Source organism: Stenella coeruleoalba (assembly GCF_951394435.1).
Source record: "Stenella coeruleoalba genome assembly, chromosome: 13".
In the NCBI taxonomy this organism is placed as follows: Eukaryota; Metazoa; Chordata; class Mammalia; order Artiodactyla; family Delphinidae; genus Stenella; species Stenella coeruleoalba.
In genome coordinates, this window is record NC_137159.1 from 25838559 (window position 1) to 25856097 (window position 17539).

At 41.6% G+C, this 17539-nt stretch overlaps 1 protein-coding gene across 2 annotated transcripts in view; it reads left to right on the top strand.

Moving 5' to 3' along the window:
- The window catches only part of M1AP (meiosis 1 associated protein), an 85723-nt gene that overhangs the window by 50368 nt on the left and 17816 nt on the right, over positions 1 to 17539 (top strand). For both annotated transcript variants that reach the window (XM_079940317.1, XM_079940316.1), the window contains exons 5-7: positions 10808 to 10981; positions 14861 to 15023; positions 15975 to 16116. In XM_079940317.1, the coding sequence (XP_079796443.1) occupies positions 10808 to 10981; positions 14861 to 15023; positions 15975 to 16116 (479 nt within the window). The remainder of the gene's footprint in view (positions 1 to 10807; positions 10982 to 14860; positions 15024 to 15974; positions 16117 to 17539) is intronic.

The window sequence follows — 17539 nt, forward strand, 5'->3', positions numbered from 1 at the left end:
TAAACAGATAATTCAAAACATATTTTAAATGGTCCTTAAACATATAAAAATATGCTCAACTTCACTCATAATTAGAAAAATGAAAACTAAGACTACACCAACATCTCCCACCTTTAGATCAACAAAAGTTAAAAAGTATGACAACACATTCTGTTGGTGAGGCTACATTTCCATTTATTGCCGGTAGAAGGCACAGTGGTACAACACATTTGGAGATGACAAAGCTACTTAGGCATTTACTTTTGACTCACCATTCCCACTTCTAAAACTCCAATACCCTGAAGATATACCTCTAACAATATAAAAATGCATACATATATACAGGATTACAAAGCTGTTATACAGTCTTTCTAGATTTTTATTTTTGTTGTTTAGGATATGTTTTAGGACTTTCTTCAGTTTCTGTGCCTTTTTTTTTTTTTTTTAACATTTCCTTACTCTACCTAACTCCCCAGTAAGTGTTATATTCTTTCTTGGTTCCTCCTACTTTTGTTTTCATCTCAGAGTAGATCTCTCAGCTCATTTGGGCATTAAAGAGGCAAAATTCCTTGGTCTAGTTCTCAGGCCCTCACCAACAGATTTAATGCCTTCCTAGCCCCACTTCCTTCTTTTCCTAAATAACCATTTCCCTACTCTCCTTCCCCACCTCAGTGCCTATCAAAACACTTCTTCCCAGTCCACTTTTCTAATTTGCATTGCAATTTACATTAAATGCTTTTTGTTTATAGAATATGTAAATTAGTTTGTGCAGGAAAAGGCTTTTAAAATACCTTCTATGTATAGTGTTTCCCAGGTCAAACTATGCTTTAGATTTTGGTAAATCTCAATCAGTAGTGATCAACCCCTTTCGCAGGTGGGTTGCATTTTTTCCTCAGTAAAATGAAAATAGAGCTAATTGAGACCCATAAATAAAATATTTTTTCTTACACCTTGAATCATATACTTTTTTTTTTTTTTTTTTTTTTGCGGTATGCGGGCCTCTCACTGTTGTGGCCTCTCCCGTTGCGGAGCACAGGCTCCGGGCGCGCAGGCTCAGCGGCCATGGCTCACGGGCCCAGCCGCTCCGCGGCATGTGGGATCTTCCCCGACCGGGGCACGAACCCGTATCCCCTGCATCGGCAGGCGGACTCTCAACCACTGCGCCACCAGGGAAGCCCCATATACGTTATTTAAGAGAAAAATGTCACCAAAAAAAGAAGAAAGAAAGAAATGGCACTGGCATTTAGTAACTAAAATGTTCATGTGTAGACAGCTGGGAGGCAGCTTTCTAATCTTTCATCCATTATAGTTGCATGATGCTTTAAAGTCTACAAAGTGCTTTCAGGTGCCATCATTTCCTACTCAAATGAACACTAAGCCTAGGTATTATTATCATTCCCACTTCACAGATGAAGAAATTGAGCTTAGAGAGATGAAGTGACTGGTCTAAGATCACAGAGCAAGTTAGGAGCAGAATGGCTAAGATTAGTTCATTCTGTGCAGTGCAGCATTTACTGAGCTCCTGTTGTATTCCAGACACTGTGCTAGTGCTGAGGGTGCAGAGGTGGATAAGGTGCTACATCTGGTATCCACAGGCATAGAGACACCCTTCCATAACCAAGACCCTCTTTACTGCACCTGCAGGATCTCCTTTCTATTTGGGCTAGCCAGGGCAGGGCAAGTCAGGCACCTCAAAGCAGGATTGGATGGGAATTCCCTGGTGGTCCAGTGGTTAGGACTCTGCACTTCCACTGCAGGGGGCCTGGGTTGAATCACTGGTCAGGAACTAAGAAGCCATGCAGCTCGGCCAAAAAAAAAAAGCAAGATTGGATGGCAGGGAATATTGTCAACTCCTTGTCACAGGATGTTGCTCCCACAGCTCCAGATGTGTGGGGATGCAGTGCAGCTTCTCCCTTAGAGAAGTCCCTACCACCAATCACAGGCTTCTTCACCCTTAGAAACACACAGGCCTGAGAAAAAGCAATTCTGAGAAGATTACTTTCCCAGCCAAAGTAATTGCTCTGGAAACATTTTCTTTCCTAATTCATCTTCTTACTAAGGGCCGAAATATTTGGAATTAGGTTAGGACATGTCTCAGAGCTAGAGGTGCCCACAGGTCCCTATTTTGTCTCCAATAATGTAAATCATCCATCGTGAATCATTAGTATTTCATTCTTTAGTTAACAGTCAAGCCTTTTTTTTTTTTTAGCCCACCTTAGCCTGCACCGCCTTGACCCTCCATCATAAAACTCTCTGGGTAGCTGACTAGGGCTGGAAAAGAGGCATGTCCACTACAAGCTGAGGGATCTCTGCTTGTGTTCTGCTCATGGAACTCCCAGATTCCTCTCCCGTCTTTCCACCACTGCCCACTACCACCACAGAACAGGAAAGCATGTGTGGGAGGCCTGGGCTGAGACGTGGGCATCCCACACAAGCTAATAGTTCGGCACACCTTCAAACAAATATTTTTAAAATACTAATTCAACAATTGTTTAGGAGCCAAAGGCTACAAAGAGGAAGAGAAAGGAAAGGAGTACTGGCTCTGTTCTGCCCAGTCTTGCACACTTCCCTAAGCAGAGCCAAAGCCCACCCTTCTTAGAAATAGGTGTAGTGACTACCTGTTGTTACATGAGTGTGTTCCTTTGTGGGGGTCTCATCCTTCACCCCAGCAGTTTGTGTCAGTCCTCACTTCCTCCCTTCTGCTTTAGCCTTCTTGCTATTCCTCCAGTATACCAACCTCATTCTCACTTCAAGACCTTTGACCTTGCTGATTCCTTTATAAGGAACAGTCTTCCCACAGATGTTTTCATGATTCAGTCGTTCACTTGGTTCAAGTCTCTGCTCAACTATTACCTTCTTAGAGCATACTTCTTCCCTGGCCAGCCAAGGTAAAGGTTCACACACACACACACACACACACACACACACACACACACACATATCCTGATTTATTTTTCTTCATTATTATTATCTGTAATTTTTTTCTGTTTTGTTTATTTTCTGTTCTCCCACTAGAATGGTAAACCATGAAAGCAGAGAATTTGTCTTTTTCTTTGTTGACACCAAGCAGTGCCTAGCTCATAGAAGGCACTAAATAAATAATTATTTGAATGACAAATTAAATGAATGAATAAGTGAATGAATGAATGAATGGCAGCAGTAGTCTCCCTGGGAGGGTATAGTTCTGGGAAATAAATTTTCTCTATCTCATTACACTTCTACTTATAGACTGGGGCCCTAGGAAGATGATCACCACTTGGTCAGTCCTGTGCTCACTTCTCTGCAGAGGACACGCTGCCTTAACCCCCACTACCCCTGCCACCTCCTTTCAAGGGGCTTCTCCTTTTTCCCAGGGTCCAATCATTACCACCACAAATGAGGCAAATGAGCTCAGAAAGACAAGCTAGACTGCCCCTAACATTTTGAGCTGTCAGAGACTATCCCCTTGCAGTTATTGATTTTAAGACAGTGGTTGAATGCCTCTGCACAGTTGTTCCTGAGCCAACTTTGTCTGCTCTGATTACTTATCCTAGTTGTTAACATCCTGAAGCCACTCCTGTATTCACAGGGTACACAGCACTGATTGTAAACTGACCCAGGAAGGCTAAGGTACCATGATTATACAGTTTCTGTAGTGGTTCTTGACATTTTTGGGGTCACAGAGCTCTTCTGAGAATCTGATAAAAGCTAAGGTCCTATCCCCCTCCTCCACCCCTCCAAAATACACCTATACACATATAGACAAAATTGTATACAATTTCAGGGGTTCCCAGAACCCCTGAAGCCCATCCATAACACCCAAGGACGGGTGACATGATGGTCATTTAGAAAGAAATAGGGGGCTTCCCTGGTGGCGCAGTGGTTGAGAGTCTGCCTGCCGATGCAGGGGATACGGGTTCGTGCCCCGGTCCGGGAAGATCCCACATGCCGCGGAGCGGCTGGGCCTGTGAGCCATGGCCGCTGAGCCTGCGCGTCCAGAACCTGTGCTCTGCAACGGGAGAGGCCACAACAGCGAGAGGCCCGCGTACCGCAAAAAAAATAAAAAATAGAAAGAAATAGGTTTGGCCTATAGGTCAAGACCTTTGTGGGACTGGGGAGGATGTGCAGGAGCATCATTTTCCTGGGCTTCTACTTTAGACATTCTATGTCAAGAGAGAAATATAGCCATTATATATGTAAGTATGTGTTAAAGTGTTAAATTCTCCCATTTTAAACACATTTCAATTTTGTAACACTATTTTAGGGTTGACTTCTGAAAAGGATTGCCTTAGGCATTACCTTACTACCTTTAGGCTTTCTTAGTCTTTCCCATTATTGTGCCTCTTCCAGAAAAGCTTAGCCCAGTGAAGGATGTCACTGCTTATGGCCACAGGGAGGCAGGGTAGGTCCAAAAACTGAATGTGAATGCCAGCTGCAGCTAGACTGCAACAGACTAGGCCTTCTTTTGTCAGGAACACCCAGACACTCAGAGCCGCCACCTTCACTCCAGTAACCTTTCTAGTTCATAACAGTGTGACCAGTCCCTGCTAGACAGTCAATATGGAAGCTGTTCTTCAACGTCTGAGAAGTCTCCTTCCCATTCCCCAGGTTTAGTACATTTAGTTATATTTGTGAAGAACACAGGACCAGGTGTTGATGTTCTTACGTATGTTGGTGGCAGGGAGAAAGTCACCGAGATAAGTGATTGGAAAAAAAGAATTTTAAAAAAGGAAAGCACATTCTTTTCCTATAAGAGCAAATCATTTTGTTGATGAGAGAAAAGGAAGAAAATGCCATTTGTTAGACCTACTGCATGCCATTCATGCAGGTAATCATCTCACTTCTTATGCCTCCTATAACTATGAAATATGTTGTGCTATCCCCACTTTGCCCAAAGTCACATAGCTAACAACTTTCAAGCCACAATTCAAACCCTGGTCTTTCCACTACATTCCACCACCTTTCATAAACTCAAAAAAAATTAAGAAAACCCTTCAGGAGAAACAAAGTAACAAGTATAATTAGTATTGCCTGTATGGAGTCCACAGATACCCAGGAGGTACTGATTAAAACCAATAGGGAGGATATAATTAAGCATAACTTCTTGGACAAAGTCAGTTCTGAGTTGGAACCTGGAGGAGCTGCAGGCCATGGATTGACAAGAGTAATAAAAGCACTAAGGAAGGAAGTCACGTGGCAGGGAGACTAGCTCAGTTGAAGCCCAAGAGTTACAGGAAAAAGTAATGAGAGCTGAGGAGGAGGGAGCAATTGTTTAACTCAACAGGCACTTGCTAATCTTCAGCTCTCTGCAAGCTGCTGAGCTGAGGGATGGAGGGGTGGGGGTGTTGATAGGTTCTCAACAGGCAGAGAAGAGGAGGAATGTATTGATATGAGCCATACAGAGTAAGGGAAGAATGGGGGTATTTGAGGAATAATGAGTAGCAGCAAGTGGTACAAAATGAGTGAAGGGAATAAAGATGACAGCAGGAAGGCAGTATGTGCTCTTTAGGAAAGGAAGGATCTGATGAAACTATGTTTTAGAAAAATTAACTGGTAGTAAGAAGTACCAGAGGGGAAAGAATGGAGTTTGATGGGACAGCTAAGAGGCTACTGCCATAATCCAGGCACAAGGAAATGGCTGCCTGGACCAGTGGCAGAGAATACGGAAAAGGAGTTCTCTCTCTAAAGTGTTCTGGTTTACACATTAGTCTTTAGCTTGGATGATGTGAGAAGGTCCCCTCAAATCTGAAGCAAAGCGCCTCTATGGCGATTACCTGAGAACTTTTTCAAAGGAAGAAGCTCTGCTCTGTGGCTCTTCCAAGAACCTGTAGATTAAGAAGTTGGAAAGAACTCTCATACCATGTACAAAAATAAACTCAAAATGGATTAAAGGCTTAAATGTAAGACCTGAGACCACAAAACTTCCAGAAGAAAATACAGGCAGTAAGCTCTTTGGCATCAATCTTAGCAATATTTTTTTGAACATGTCTCCTAAGGCAAGGGAAACAAAGCAAAAATAAACAAACGGGACTACGACAAACTGAAAAGCTTTTGCACAGTGAAGGGAACTATCGACAAAATGGAAAGCCAGCCCACTGAATGGGAGAAGATATTTGCAAACGATGTATCTGAAAAAGGGTTAATATCCAAAATATACAATGAACCTATACAACTCAACATCAAAAAACGAACAACCCGGGGCTTCCCTGGTGGCGCAGTGGTTAAGAATCCGTCTGCCAATGCAGGGCACATGGGCTCGAACCTTCGTCCGGGAAGATCCCACATGCCATAGAGCAACTAACCACGTGCACCAAAACTGAGCCTCCACTCTAGAGCCCACGAGCCACAACTACTGAAGCCCGTGTGCCTAGAGCCCATGCTCCACAACAAGAGAAGCCATCTAGATGAGAAGCCCGTGCACCGCAACAAAGAGTAGCCCCCACTCGCCACAACTAGAGAAAGCCCGCGCACAGCAATGAAGACCCAACACAGCCAAAAATAAATAAATAAAATAAATAATTTTTTTTAAATGAACAACCCAATTTAAAAATGGGTAAGGGACCTAGATAGACATTTTTCCAAAGAAGACATACAGAAGGTCAACAGGCACATGAAAAGATGCTCAGCATCACTAATCATCAGGGAAATGCGAATCAACATCACAATCACTTCACACCTGTCAGAATGGCTATTATCAAAAAGACAGCAAATAATAAATGTTGACAAGGATGTGGCGAAAAGGGAACCCTCATGCACTGTTAGTGGGAATGTAAATTTGTGTAGCTACTATGAAAAACAGTATGGAGTTTCCTCAAAAAATTAAAGATAGAGCTACCATATGATCCATCAGTTCCACTCCTGAGTGCTTATTCAAAGAAAAAACACTAATTTGAAAAGATATATGCACCCCTATGTTCATTGTAGCACTATTTACAGTAGCCTAGATACGGAAGAAACCTAAGTGCCCATCAATAGATGAATGGATAAAGAAGATGTGGTATATATACACAATGGAATATTACTCAGCCATAGAAAAAAAAAGAATGATATCTTGCCATTTGCAACAGCATGGATGGACCCAGAGGGTATTATTCTAAGTGAAATAAGTCAGACAGAGAAAGACAAATACTGTCAGATTTCACGTATATGTGAAATCTAAAAAACAAAACAAATGAACAAACCTAACTAAACAGAAACAAAGTCATAGATATAGAGAACAAACAGGTGGTTGCTAGAGGGGAGGAGAGTAGGGAGAGCAGAGAAATAGCTGAGGGAGGGTAAGAGGTACAAACTTTCAATTACAAAATAAATGAGTCACAGGTATCAAATGTACAGTATGGGGAATATAGTCAATAATTATGTAGTATCTTTGTATGATGACAGATGGTAACTAGACTTACCATGATGTTCATTTGGGGATGTATAGAAATATCAAATCACTATGTTGTGTACCAGGAACTAACATAGTGTTGTAAGTCAATTTCACTTCAAAAACCAACAAACTCATAGAAAAAGAGATCAGATTTGTGGTTACCAGAGGCAGGGGGTGGGGGAGGGTGAATTGAATTAAGGTGGTCAAAAGGTACAAAATTCCAATTATAAGATAAATAAGTACTAGGGATGTAAGGTACAACATAATAAATATAATTAACACTGCTGTACATTATATATGGAAGTTGTTATAGAGTAAATCCTGAGTTCTCATTACAAGAAAAAATTTTTTTGTATTTCTTTAATTTTATATCTATGAGATGATAGATGTTCACTAAACTTATTGTGGTAATCATCTCATGATGTGCATAAGCCAAGTCATTATACTGCACACTTTAAACTTACACAGTGCTCTATGTCGATTATATCCCAATAAAACTGGAAGAGAAAAAAGAAGTTGGAACGAACTTTAGCAACATTGATGGAGTGTCTGTAGGGAAGATTGGCATTTTCCTTCACAGAGGCAACATGTTTCAGGCCTGGTTCTTCAGCTTTACAGAATCAGAAAGTTGATTTTATCAACATCCTCTCGGAGATAGAGTCACCTTATCAAGCTCAAGACTAAAGTATTAGCCAGAATATTTTAGAGGAAGAACCATAACCACTATAATCATCAAGAAGAACAGAAACTTGACAAACACATCCTGCCATCAGGATGCCTCACTGAGCCAGCACTCCCTCTCCTCTGAGCCACACTTGGATGATGGCTGCCAGCATCTGCCACTGTTGCTCCCTTCCTCTGTGCTCCATTTCTGGCCAACCCCTTCTAATGGACACATTCATTCTTTAGATAAGCCAGTACCATCCATAGGCTCTAGTCAAATCTTGCTCTGGTCTGTAAGCCATTCTCCTTTTCTTTAAATTTATTTAATCTTTATATGTTTTGTTTTATTTAATTAATTTATTTTTGGCTGCGTTGGGTCTTCGTTGCTGTGCTCAGGCTTTCTCTCCAGTTGTGGCGAGCGGGGACTACTCCTCCTTGCAGTACGTGAGCTTTAGGCACGTGGGCTTCAGTAGTTGTGGTGCACGGGCTTAGCTGCTCCACAGCATGTGGGATCTTCCCAGACCAGGGATCGAACCCGTGTCCCCAGCATTGGCAGCCGGATTCTTAACCACTGTGCCACCAGGGAAATCCCCATTCTCCTTTTTTAAGGTGACTGTTTTTCATAGACCTCATCACTCTGTATTGATTTTATTGTTTAATTATTTGAGGAAACACCTATTGTTCTTATTTCCAGATTCTCAACTTTGCTATTGTCCCCATGTACTGCCCATGGTAGGAATTTCTAATCTTCAACCCTTTCCCTGGGGAGAAAAAAAACACTTATTTGTCTTATCCAAAATTCTGTTGTTTGAACTTGGGGCAATATTATCCTCTCTACTTTTTGAGATCCTTTGTTCAATTTCATTTATTTAGTTCTTTATCTGCCTCCTTATGCTTTAATAACCATTTTGCCTCTCTGAAGAGAAGCTGTTCAGTCATTTCCATACTTCTTACTCAAGTTGAAGTCCAGGCTCAGAAAAATTACTTCTTGTTTTTCCTATGACACAATAAGTTTCACATTATTAAAAAGAACATTTCTCTTCACTCATGAGGAACGTTTCTTTGACAATGACTTCACATTTATCACTGTAGTACCTGAAAACATAGTAGAGCAGATGAGATTTTAAGGAGAAATGGTCAAGAATAATGTTGCTTTATAAACTCCTTAAGGCAAAGAATATCATATACCTTTGTATATTATTTCATCTTCCATGTAGTACATAATTAATATTATTGCTTGATGCAATGAATGAAATAGCTAGTAAGCTAATGAACCCTCATAACTATCCACAGAAGATGGTAGAGTTTTTTTTTTTTTAAGTGAAAGCGAGTTTATTTAGAGAGATACACATTCCATAGGCAGAATGTGGTCCGTCACAGAGGGCGAGAGCAGCTGATGGTACAGTTTTAATTATACTGGTCGAAGAGAAATGCATTTGGTGCCCCTTTTCAGCCACAGAATAAGTCGATAAATATAATATGAAGTCACTTAAGTCTCACCACACTTTCCCTGCTTGGGTGCCAATACGTTGGACTGAAGCCCTTTGTTTCCTGTGGAGAGTCTGCCACCTCTGCAGACTTGTCCTCAGGAATGTTGTTCTAGAAATAAACCAGCTTTCTCCTTGGGGTCCATGAGTCATACATAGAAGTTAATTCATTGGAGCAACTGGCTTTTCTTAGGCCCTTTGTAAAAGTATTTCAGAGAGTCCCTCATGGTGAGGCAAAAAAAGTCATGCTCCTCTTCAGTTTCTTTCCAGCTCTTGTCTCATTTCCTCTCTCAGTGCTTCCTCCATCACCTTATACTTGGCTTTTACTGACAAACTTTACCTCCAGACCTAGATCCCAATTCCTGAGCTAGTGTTGCCTAAAGAAGGAAGTAGACCATCAAAGCCTCATTACCCCACCTACCTACTCTCATTTGGAGATTCAGATTTGGAGTCAAACCACACTCCACCAGACCATCCCTGTCTTCTTGGCTGCTAATCACACTTGTGAGATATAGTATGTCAATAGCAAACTTGTATAATCTGTGTCAGAAGGTGGAGGTCAGGAATTCATCTTTTTTTCTTTTAGTCTTTTTTAAATTTATTTTTTTTATAACAGAGATAATAACTGAATACATTTTCACTGTGAAACAACAACATAAAACTGAAGTCCCCCTTGTTAACTAAGTATTTAACTTGCATTGCTATATTATTTTTGGCTGTTCTTATATTCTAGAGTTTTTAAAAATATTCAATACAAGAAATACATGAATACAATAAAATACAAACACTATAGAAGTATGAATAATAAAAAGTGAATGTATCTCAGAACTCTGCCCTATTTCCTGTCCACTATTAAGAGTTTGATAATAGCCTTCCAGAGCTTTGTAAGAGGCATTTCCATACATATGTATGCACTTAGGCTAACAGTTTTATTTTTATATAAATGGGTCCATACCATACATCTGTTCTAGAACTTTCTTTATTCACTTACTATCTCCTAGCTTTCCATGTCAGTACATTTAGCTTTACTTTGTTAACAGCTGTATAATACTCCACAGTCTGTGCCATAATTTATTTAAACATTCCCCTATTGATGGGCATTTGAATTGCTTCCTGTTTGGGGTTTTGATTATTTGTTATCACAACAGTGCTGTACTGAACATCTTCGCATATGTTTCTTTGTGTACTGTCCAAGAACGTCTCTAGGCTAGATATCTAGAGGTGGAATTGATGGATCCAAAAATGGGTGCATTTAATATTTTATATTTTTCAAAATTTGTAATTAAAGAATTAAACACTTTAACCACTGTTTCCCTTTCTTCTGCAGAGAGTTCTATCCTGGGAACTGATATTGACCTTCAGACTATAGACAATGATATTGTCAGCATGGAGATTTTCTTCAAAGCCTGGCTGCATAACAATGGAACAGACCAAGAACATGTCCACCTTCTTCTTCCTTCACGGAGTTTCAGCGACATTTCCAGAGCCAGAGATAATCCAAGTACACACCCCCCAAAAGACATATTATATAGATAATAATTATCCTAGTCTAGGATTAGGACTCTAGATTGGAAACTCATCAGAATACAGAGTAGCTGAGGTTTAGGGATTGGAGGAGGATTGGATGAGGCTCTCCATGTAAGCATGAGGAGTAAGAAAAGAATTTCTAAAAAGTAACCACCACAGTTAGAAAATTGAGCCTGATTAAGCCCAGACAGCAAGGGCCAGTTAGTTTCAGTGTAAAGACTTAAACACCTCAATAATAGGGCATCAGCTACACTACATAAGAGCACAGTGAATCATATGTTTTCTCAAGTTTTCATTTTTGATGCAGCAGATATCATTGACATTATAATTTCAGGTAAGCTGGTACCTTGACAATATCAATAGGGCCTGTGAGGAGAGGAAAAGAACCAAAATTAAATGATTAAATAGAGGTCTTCTCAATAGGGAGACACCAAACTGAGGGGAACTAAAGCAACTACAGAGGCAAGCCCCAGGGAGTACAACTAGTGGCCCTATACCATGTTCACAAAGTATGTTCTGGCAATTGTAGAAACCAAGAGGTCAAACCAGTGTTCCAGGCATGTCAGCAAGGTCCTGGATATTGTTATGGCTGACAGTGTTACTTAATTCAGGTCCCACTAGATTGTAGGGATAAAGCCATTTCTAGTCTCCATCCCCTTTGAAACTTGGCCTAGGACCTGGGTGGCAGGGCCCGCAAATGGACCCATCAGTATAGTCAGCCACAGCTCCAAAGGGAACAGACTAAATTTTGTCTTCCCCTTTAGGGGTGGGAACTCAATGAGAAAAATGGGTACAGACTTCCTTCCATCCCCAAAGGGGAGGACACACATTGGTCCTTTCTTTCTGGGGATAGCCACTGGGTACTTAATCTCCCTCCCCCTCCCCCACATTTCAATCTAGGGCCTGGGATGCCTTTAACAACTTAACTTGATTTTACTGTCTTTCTTTTGTGTGTAAAATTTTCTTCCCAGGACCTCCATTCCACGCACTTTGTCCGAGACTAACAGTACCAATTACTCACTTCTTATCTATTTTCCCCAAGCACTATGTTAACTCCTTTCATTGCATCATCCCCTTTCACCTTCATAACAACAACATGGTGCAGGTACTATTATCATATGTCATTGAATCTAAGATGCTGTCCATTATAAGATACACCATTATTTTATATACCACTGAGAAAGAAAAACAATGCCAATTAAATGTGACACATTGCTTTTTTATCACTTAGAAATATTATTTTATTCTTACTGAGAGAGTTCTTTTAGATTAGAGTAGTAAGTAAGGGTTAAGAGTACCTGTCTGGTCGATGGTGATTGCAAGACATATATAGAGCTGTTAGTAAGTGAAAAAAAATGTGTCTTAAAATGAATAAATATAATATTATCCCTGTTTTACAGATGAGAAAACTGAGACAGAGAAATTAAACATTTCTGCACAGAAAATTAATATTCAAGCCAGAATTTGAAGCCAGGCAACTCCATATCCCATTCTTAACCCTTAGGATTAGAAATCTATATTTTATACATTTGACTACTCTCAGCCTAGAGGACATTCATCAAACTCAAGTCTATCACTTCCAGAGCCTGGGCCCTTACCTACTGTGCAACCTGCCTCATGTTGGGCAATTTTGAGCAAAGGGGCTGCCTCATGCTGGGCACATCTCTCATTAGGAGGGCTGGGGCCATCCAAAGCCAGGAGCTCCTACAGCCAGCCTTTCTTCTACTGTTGCATGGCATTTGCCCATGGTAGTGTTGAGAATTTCTCTGCTTTGCCCTCCCTTGTTCCATGGCTTTCAGCACCAGGGTCAGAGCCAGAATGTTTATCTCCATCTGCAATTATTTTTTGGAAACCACAGGTCTTAAGGATGGGTGGTAGAACTTAGATCCAGACTCTTGTGCTGAAGAGGTCTTCACTGGAATCCAGATGCTCAGGCATAAGTTGGAATAAGGTCCAGAGAAAGTAGGCCTCCTCTGGGGTGGGTGTGACCCACATGAGAGTTTAAACAAGCACAATAAAGACCATATCATAGTTATCCATTATTTACAAAACTGATGCATTGCCCCATATGTAGATTTCTGGAAATGTGGTTCCCCACAAAAAAATAAAACAAAACAAAAACACTGAGCTCTCCTACTATAGAATCTTTTGAGGACTGCTCCTCAGCTATCCACTTTGACTGCTCCTTACAAGGTTCTCCACCCAACACCACCTGCTTCTGTAGCTGCCTCGGGCCCTTCACCCACTCTCTAGGTGCTTCCCTCAGAGGCATCTTTCTCACAGTGCATAGTCTACCTCAGCTGAGTGTCTTTTCCCATATCTTGGGTTTGGGGGTCTGCCACCTCTGCACCTGAGTCTGAGTGGTGAGAAGCATACCTGGTTCTAGACTCTAGCCCTGGTAAAACGTTTTTCCCAGCTTTGGAACATTGCTGAGACTACAACTCCAGTAGTCCTCATCCCTGGCTACAGTAAGAATCACATGAGGGGCATGTGGGATCTTCCTGGACTGGGGCACGAACCCGCGTCCCCTCCATCGGCAGGCGGACTCTCAACCACTGCGCCACCAGGGAAGCCTGAGGAACTTTTTAAAATACCAATATCAGCTCCATCCCCAGAGATCCCAATTTCATTGGTGTGAGGTAGGGGCCAGACATCAGTACCATTTGCGAGTTCACTAGGTGATTCTTACTACAACCAGAGTTGAGAACCTAAGCCAGATGAGCACAGCCATCTAGTCCTAAAGCCCAGGGACCCAATAATGGAGCAGTCAGGCACAGAGGAAACGAGGGGAAGCTGAAGTCCTAGGCAAAGTCCCTCCTGCACTTCCTGGGCTCTAGGACACACCTGGCCAAGAGCTGTCTCACCCAGAACTGATGTCTAGGTCTGATTGCTAGGCCCAGGAGGGCCAGCTAGATCTGACATCTATTCTGGCATCCTATTTTTTCTACATTATTTCTACTTTCATTTTTACCTCATGTTGCAGTTACTACAGTCATTTCATAAATCACTGACATCAACTACTAGCCTTCTCACAAGTATGCAGCACTCATACATTCATAGTTTGTTAACCGTATTTAAACCCAATATACATTTTATTTAAAACCTTCATAATATCAAGGATTCAAATCTAGTGCAACAGAACATTGTACACTGTGACATGTGAATGTACCTGCTGGAGCAAAAGCTTAATACAGAAGCAGATGAATAACCCATACACAGTTAGTTGAAGCCCCCTCAGAACTGTTGTCTGGCGCTGCAATCATGTTCCAAGGCCCAGAAGATTCTATTCACTTGGGGAATTAAAAAATAAACTATTTCAGGAAGTTATTCCTCTCCCTCCCTCGAATGTCCCTAGAAGAGCTCACAGAGAAGCAGTAGCTGTCAGCTGACTGCCTGACTTCTGCTTTCCTGTTCTTCCTTCATCTGACCTGCAGTCTTGCCAAAGCTTAGCCACAGGGAAGCAGGAGGGGCAAAATTTCCTTCTGTGATTGCCAAAAGGCCCTGCATATTTCAGTGTTAGCCGCCTCCTCCGCAGAGGACACACGTTCCTCTCAGACTCGATCACAAGCCAGATCTCTCACTATGAGACAACTGCTCAGCCAGCCCAGAAGTAAAATAAGAAAAAGATCATGCCACAACCAGAAAATAAGTTACCTGTTGTGTAGAGCAATACTGTTCCAGACTTGCTCTCCCTTCCCAAACCAACTGTACTTTCCTCTGTCACTCCCTGGCCTCCTCCCAGCCCTACTTGCTGGGTGGAGGTGGAATTGGGTGGCAGATGTTCTCTCTTAACTGTATAACCTGAAGTAAACTGTGAAAAACAATCCCTCCCCCAATGCCGTTTTTATCGTAGTGTGCCTGAAATGTGATCTCCAAGAGCGACTTCTCAGCCCATCCCTGCTCCCTGGAACAGCTGATGGCTCCTTGAGAATGGATGACCCCAAAGGAGACTTCAGCACCCTCTACCAGATGGTTTCCCAGTCATCAGCCTCTCGTTACAAGCTCCGGGTGATCAAGTATGGCCCAAGAGAACCTCTCCCATCCATGCAAATATTTATTCTTATTGGTTCCACAGCTAGGAAGAACAGAGGTAAAGGGCATCCCCAAGTGTCAGGCAGCAGGGAGTCAGTTCCAAAGCAGCAACTACAGGTATGAGCATAAAAGAGTAAGGTCAGGCTACTCAGTATGTGGAGATGAATGAGGAGATTGTGGAAGATGTGCCTCAGTAGGGTATTCTGAAGTCTGGATGAGGACTGGATATCCATATAGTCTCTGAGAATGCAGAGGAAAAAAAAAAAAGATCAGCAGAATGATGTTTATCCATTCAGTAAATGTTTATTGAATACCATCGTGACAGAGATCTGACCTTCAAGGAGCAAGTGACACAGAGGATCTACCCCACCTTCCCATTTCTTTAAGTACTAGAATTCCTGTTTCCAGAAGAATCAGTTCCAGGGTGGAATTAGCAATGATGGCAAAGACCATTTTTACTGCTTCCTAGTTCCTATCACAGTAGCCATGTACAGTTATCTGAGTAAGCTTGTCCATGGATTTGTGACCATGGATACTGCTGGGGAACCTTCTTAAACGTACCCTCTTCTTAAATGTGTCTTCTGTCAGCACCTTGCCACAGAAGAACTAGGCCTGGGATGCAGATTTTTAGCGTACTCTTGTGTAATGTGGTCGCTGCAGCAGGAATGAATGGGACAGAATGAGCTCAGGAGAGGAAATATCCATCAGTCTTGAGGCCTCATGATGGCTGCTCCATTCATTGATTAACAGGCTTTGAGACTCTGCTGTGTGCAACATACCCTGATAGGTGCTAGCCATACTAAGGTGAATAATTCACAGGCCCTAACCTAAAGGATTTCACAATAGGGTCTTATACTTAAGCTAAATTTAAGTGGATCTGCGTCAAGGCTCTGGATATCTCTGAGGGGATTTTCACTGCCATTGTCTCTTCCCAGGGCTCTAAAATCCAGTGGGGTCTGTGAATCATTGACATATGGACTCCCCTTCATCCTCAGACCCACAAGCTGTTGGCAGCTGGAATGGGATGAGCTGGAAACAAATCAGCAGCATTTCCATGCTTTGTGTCACAGCCTACTGGTGAGTACCCATGTCACCCAGTGAAGAAGAGGAAGAGTGTTAAAGTACCCAACACAGAGAAGCAGCTAATTAATCCTACCCTGATCCCAAACCTGTCCCCGTCTTCCAGAGCACAGGGGAAAACTGGACATACTCTGAAATGTGGATTAAATATGACTTGCCTTTGTTGGTTTCACACTATAGAGAATAATTCCTGAACTCAGTTATATGACACTAAACCTGAAAATCCCTGATTTTGTACATTTAAATGGCAACAGGGAATTTTCCTTAAGTAACTATATTTTAAACCCTATTTTCTTCCTGTCACTGTGCTGGACATTATGGTTTATTTCAATGAAGAGCACTTAGTCTGTGCCAGACATTGTGCTAAACCCTAGATATTCAGTCTATTATGATAGACATTATCTATGGTCTCAAGAAACTTTCTAATGAAAGAGACAGAATTAAATATGTATATTCTTAATTGTGAGAATTTTATGAGGGAAAATAAGAGGTTGCTGTAAGAGAGCCTCTCTGTGAAAGCGACAATTAAACTGAGATCTGCCACGTGAATGGGAATTAGCTAGGTGAAGGGTGGCAGGAAGAGCATTCCAGGTGCAGGGAAAGGCATGTGCAAAGACCCAAAGGCCGGAAAGAGCTGATCCTCAAATCAAGAGTGGAATGACCATTGTGACTGAAACAAAAAGAGCAAGGACCAAGAGAGCCAAAAGGTGAGGAGCCAAACGTGAGCAGGGGTCAAATCATACAAAGATTTGTAGTCCAAAAACGACGTGGGACTTTACATACAAAAAGAAATCATTAGAAATGACATCATCTATTTAAGTTTTTAAACAATTAATTGTGCCAAAATTTGGAAATGAACTTTCAGAAGAAAAATGAAAACAAGAAAATGAGGTAGGAGGGCACTGCAGTAGTCTAGGCAAGAGATGATTGTGGCTTGGACTTGGATGTTGGAAGTCAAGATGAGAAAAGTAAACCAATTAAAGAAGTATTTTAGAGAAAGAGAGCATGTGAAGGATTGGATGTAGGGAGTGAGGAATAGCGAAGTATCAAATAACTGCCTGGTTTCTGATTTACCATTTCCTGAAATGAAAAAACTAAAAGAGCATATACATGAAACAGTAATACAACACCTAGAAAGCAAAATAAAACAATTGCAAATACAATTCAAGGATGTGTATAACTGCTAAGTGGATATAGAATAGCAGTTTGACCCAGTAGGATATGAGAGATCAAGACAGCACAGTAATGTGTCCCTTTCACTATCAGAAGCAGACTTCTTTTTTCCTGTTTCAAAGCCCACACTCCCCTTTAGGTCCACCCACTGAGTTCCTGTTTTCTATCTGAAGAACACCCATCTCCTGTCTTTGCAGAGCAGAGACAACAGATACCTCCTAACTGTTAAAGCCCAAGAGCTCCATTT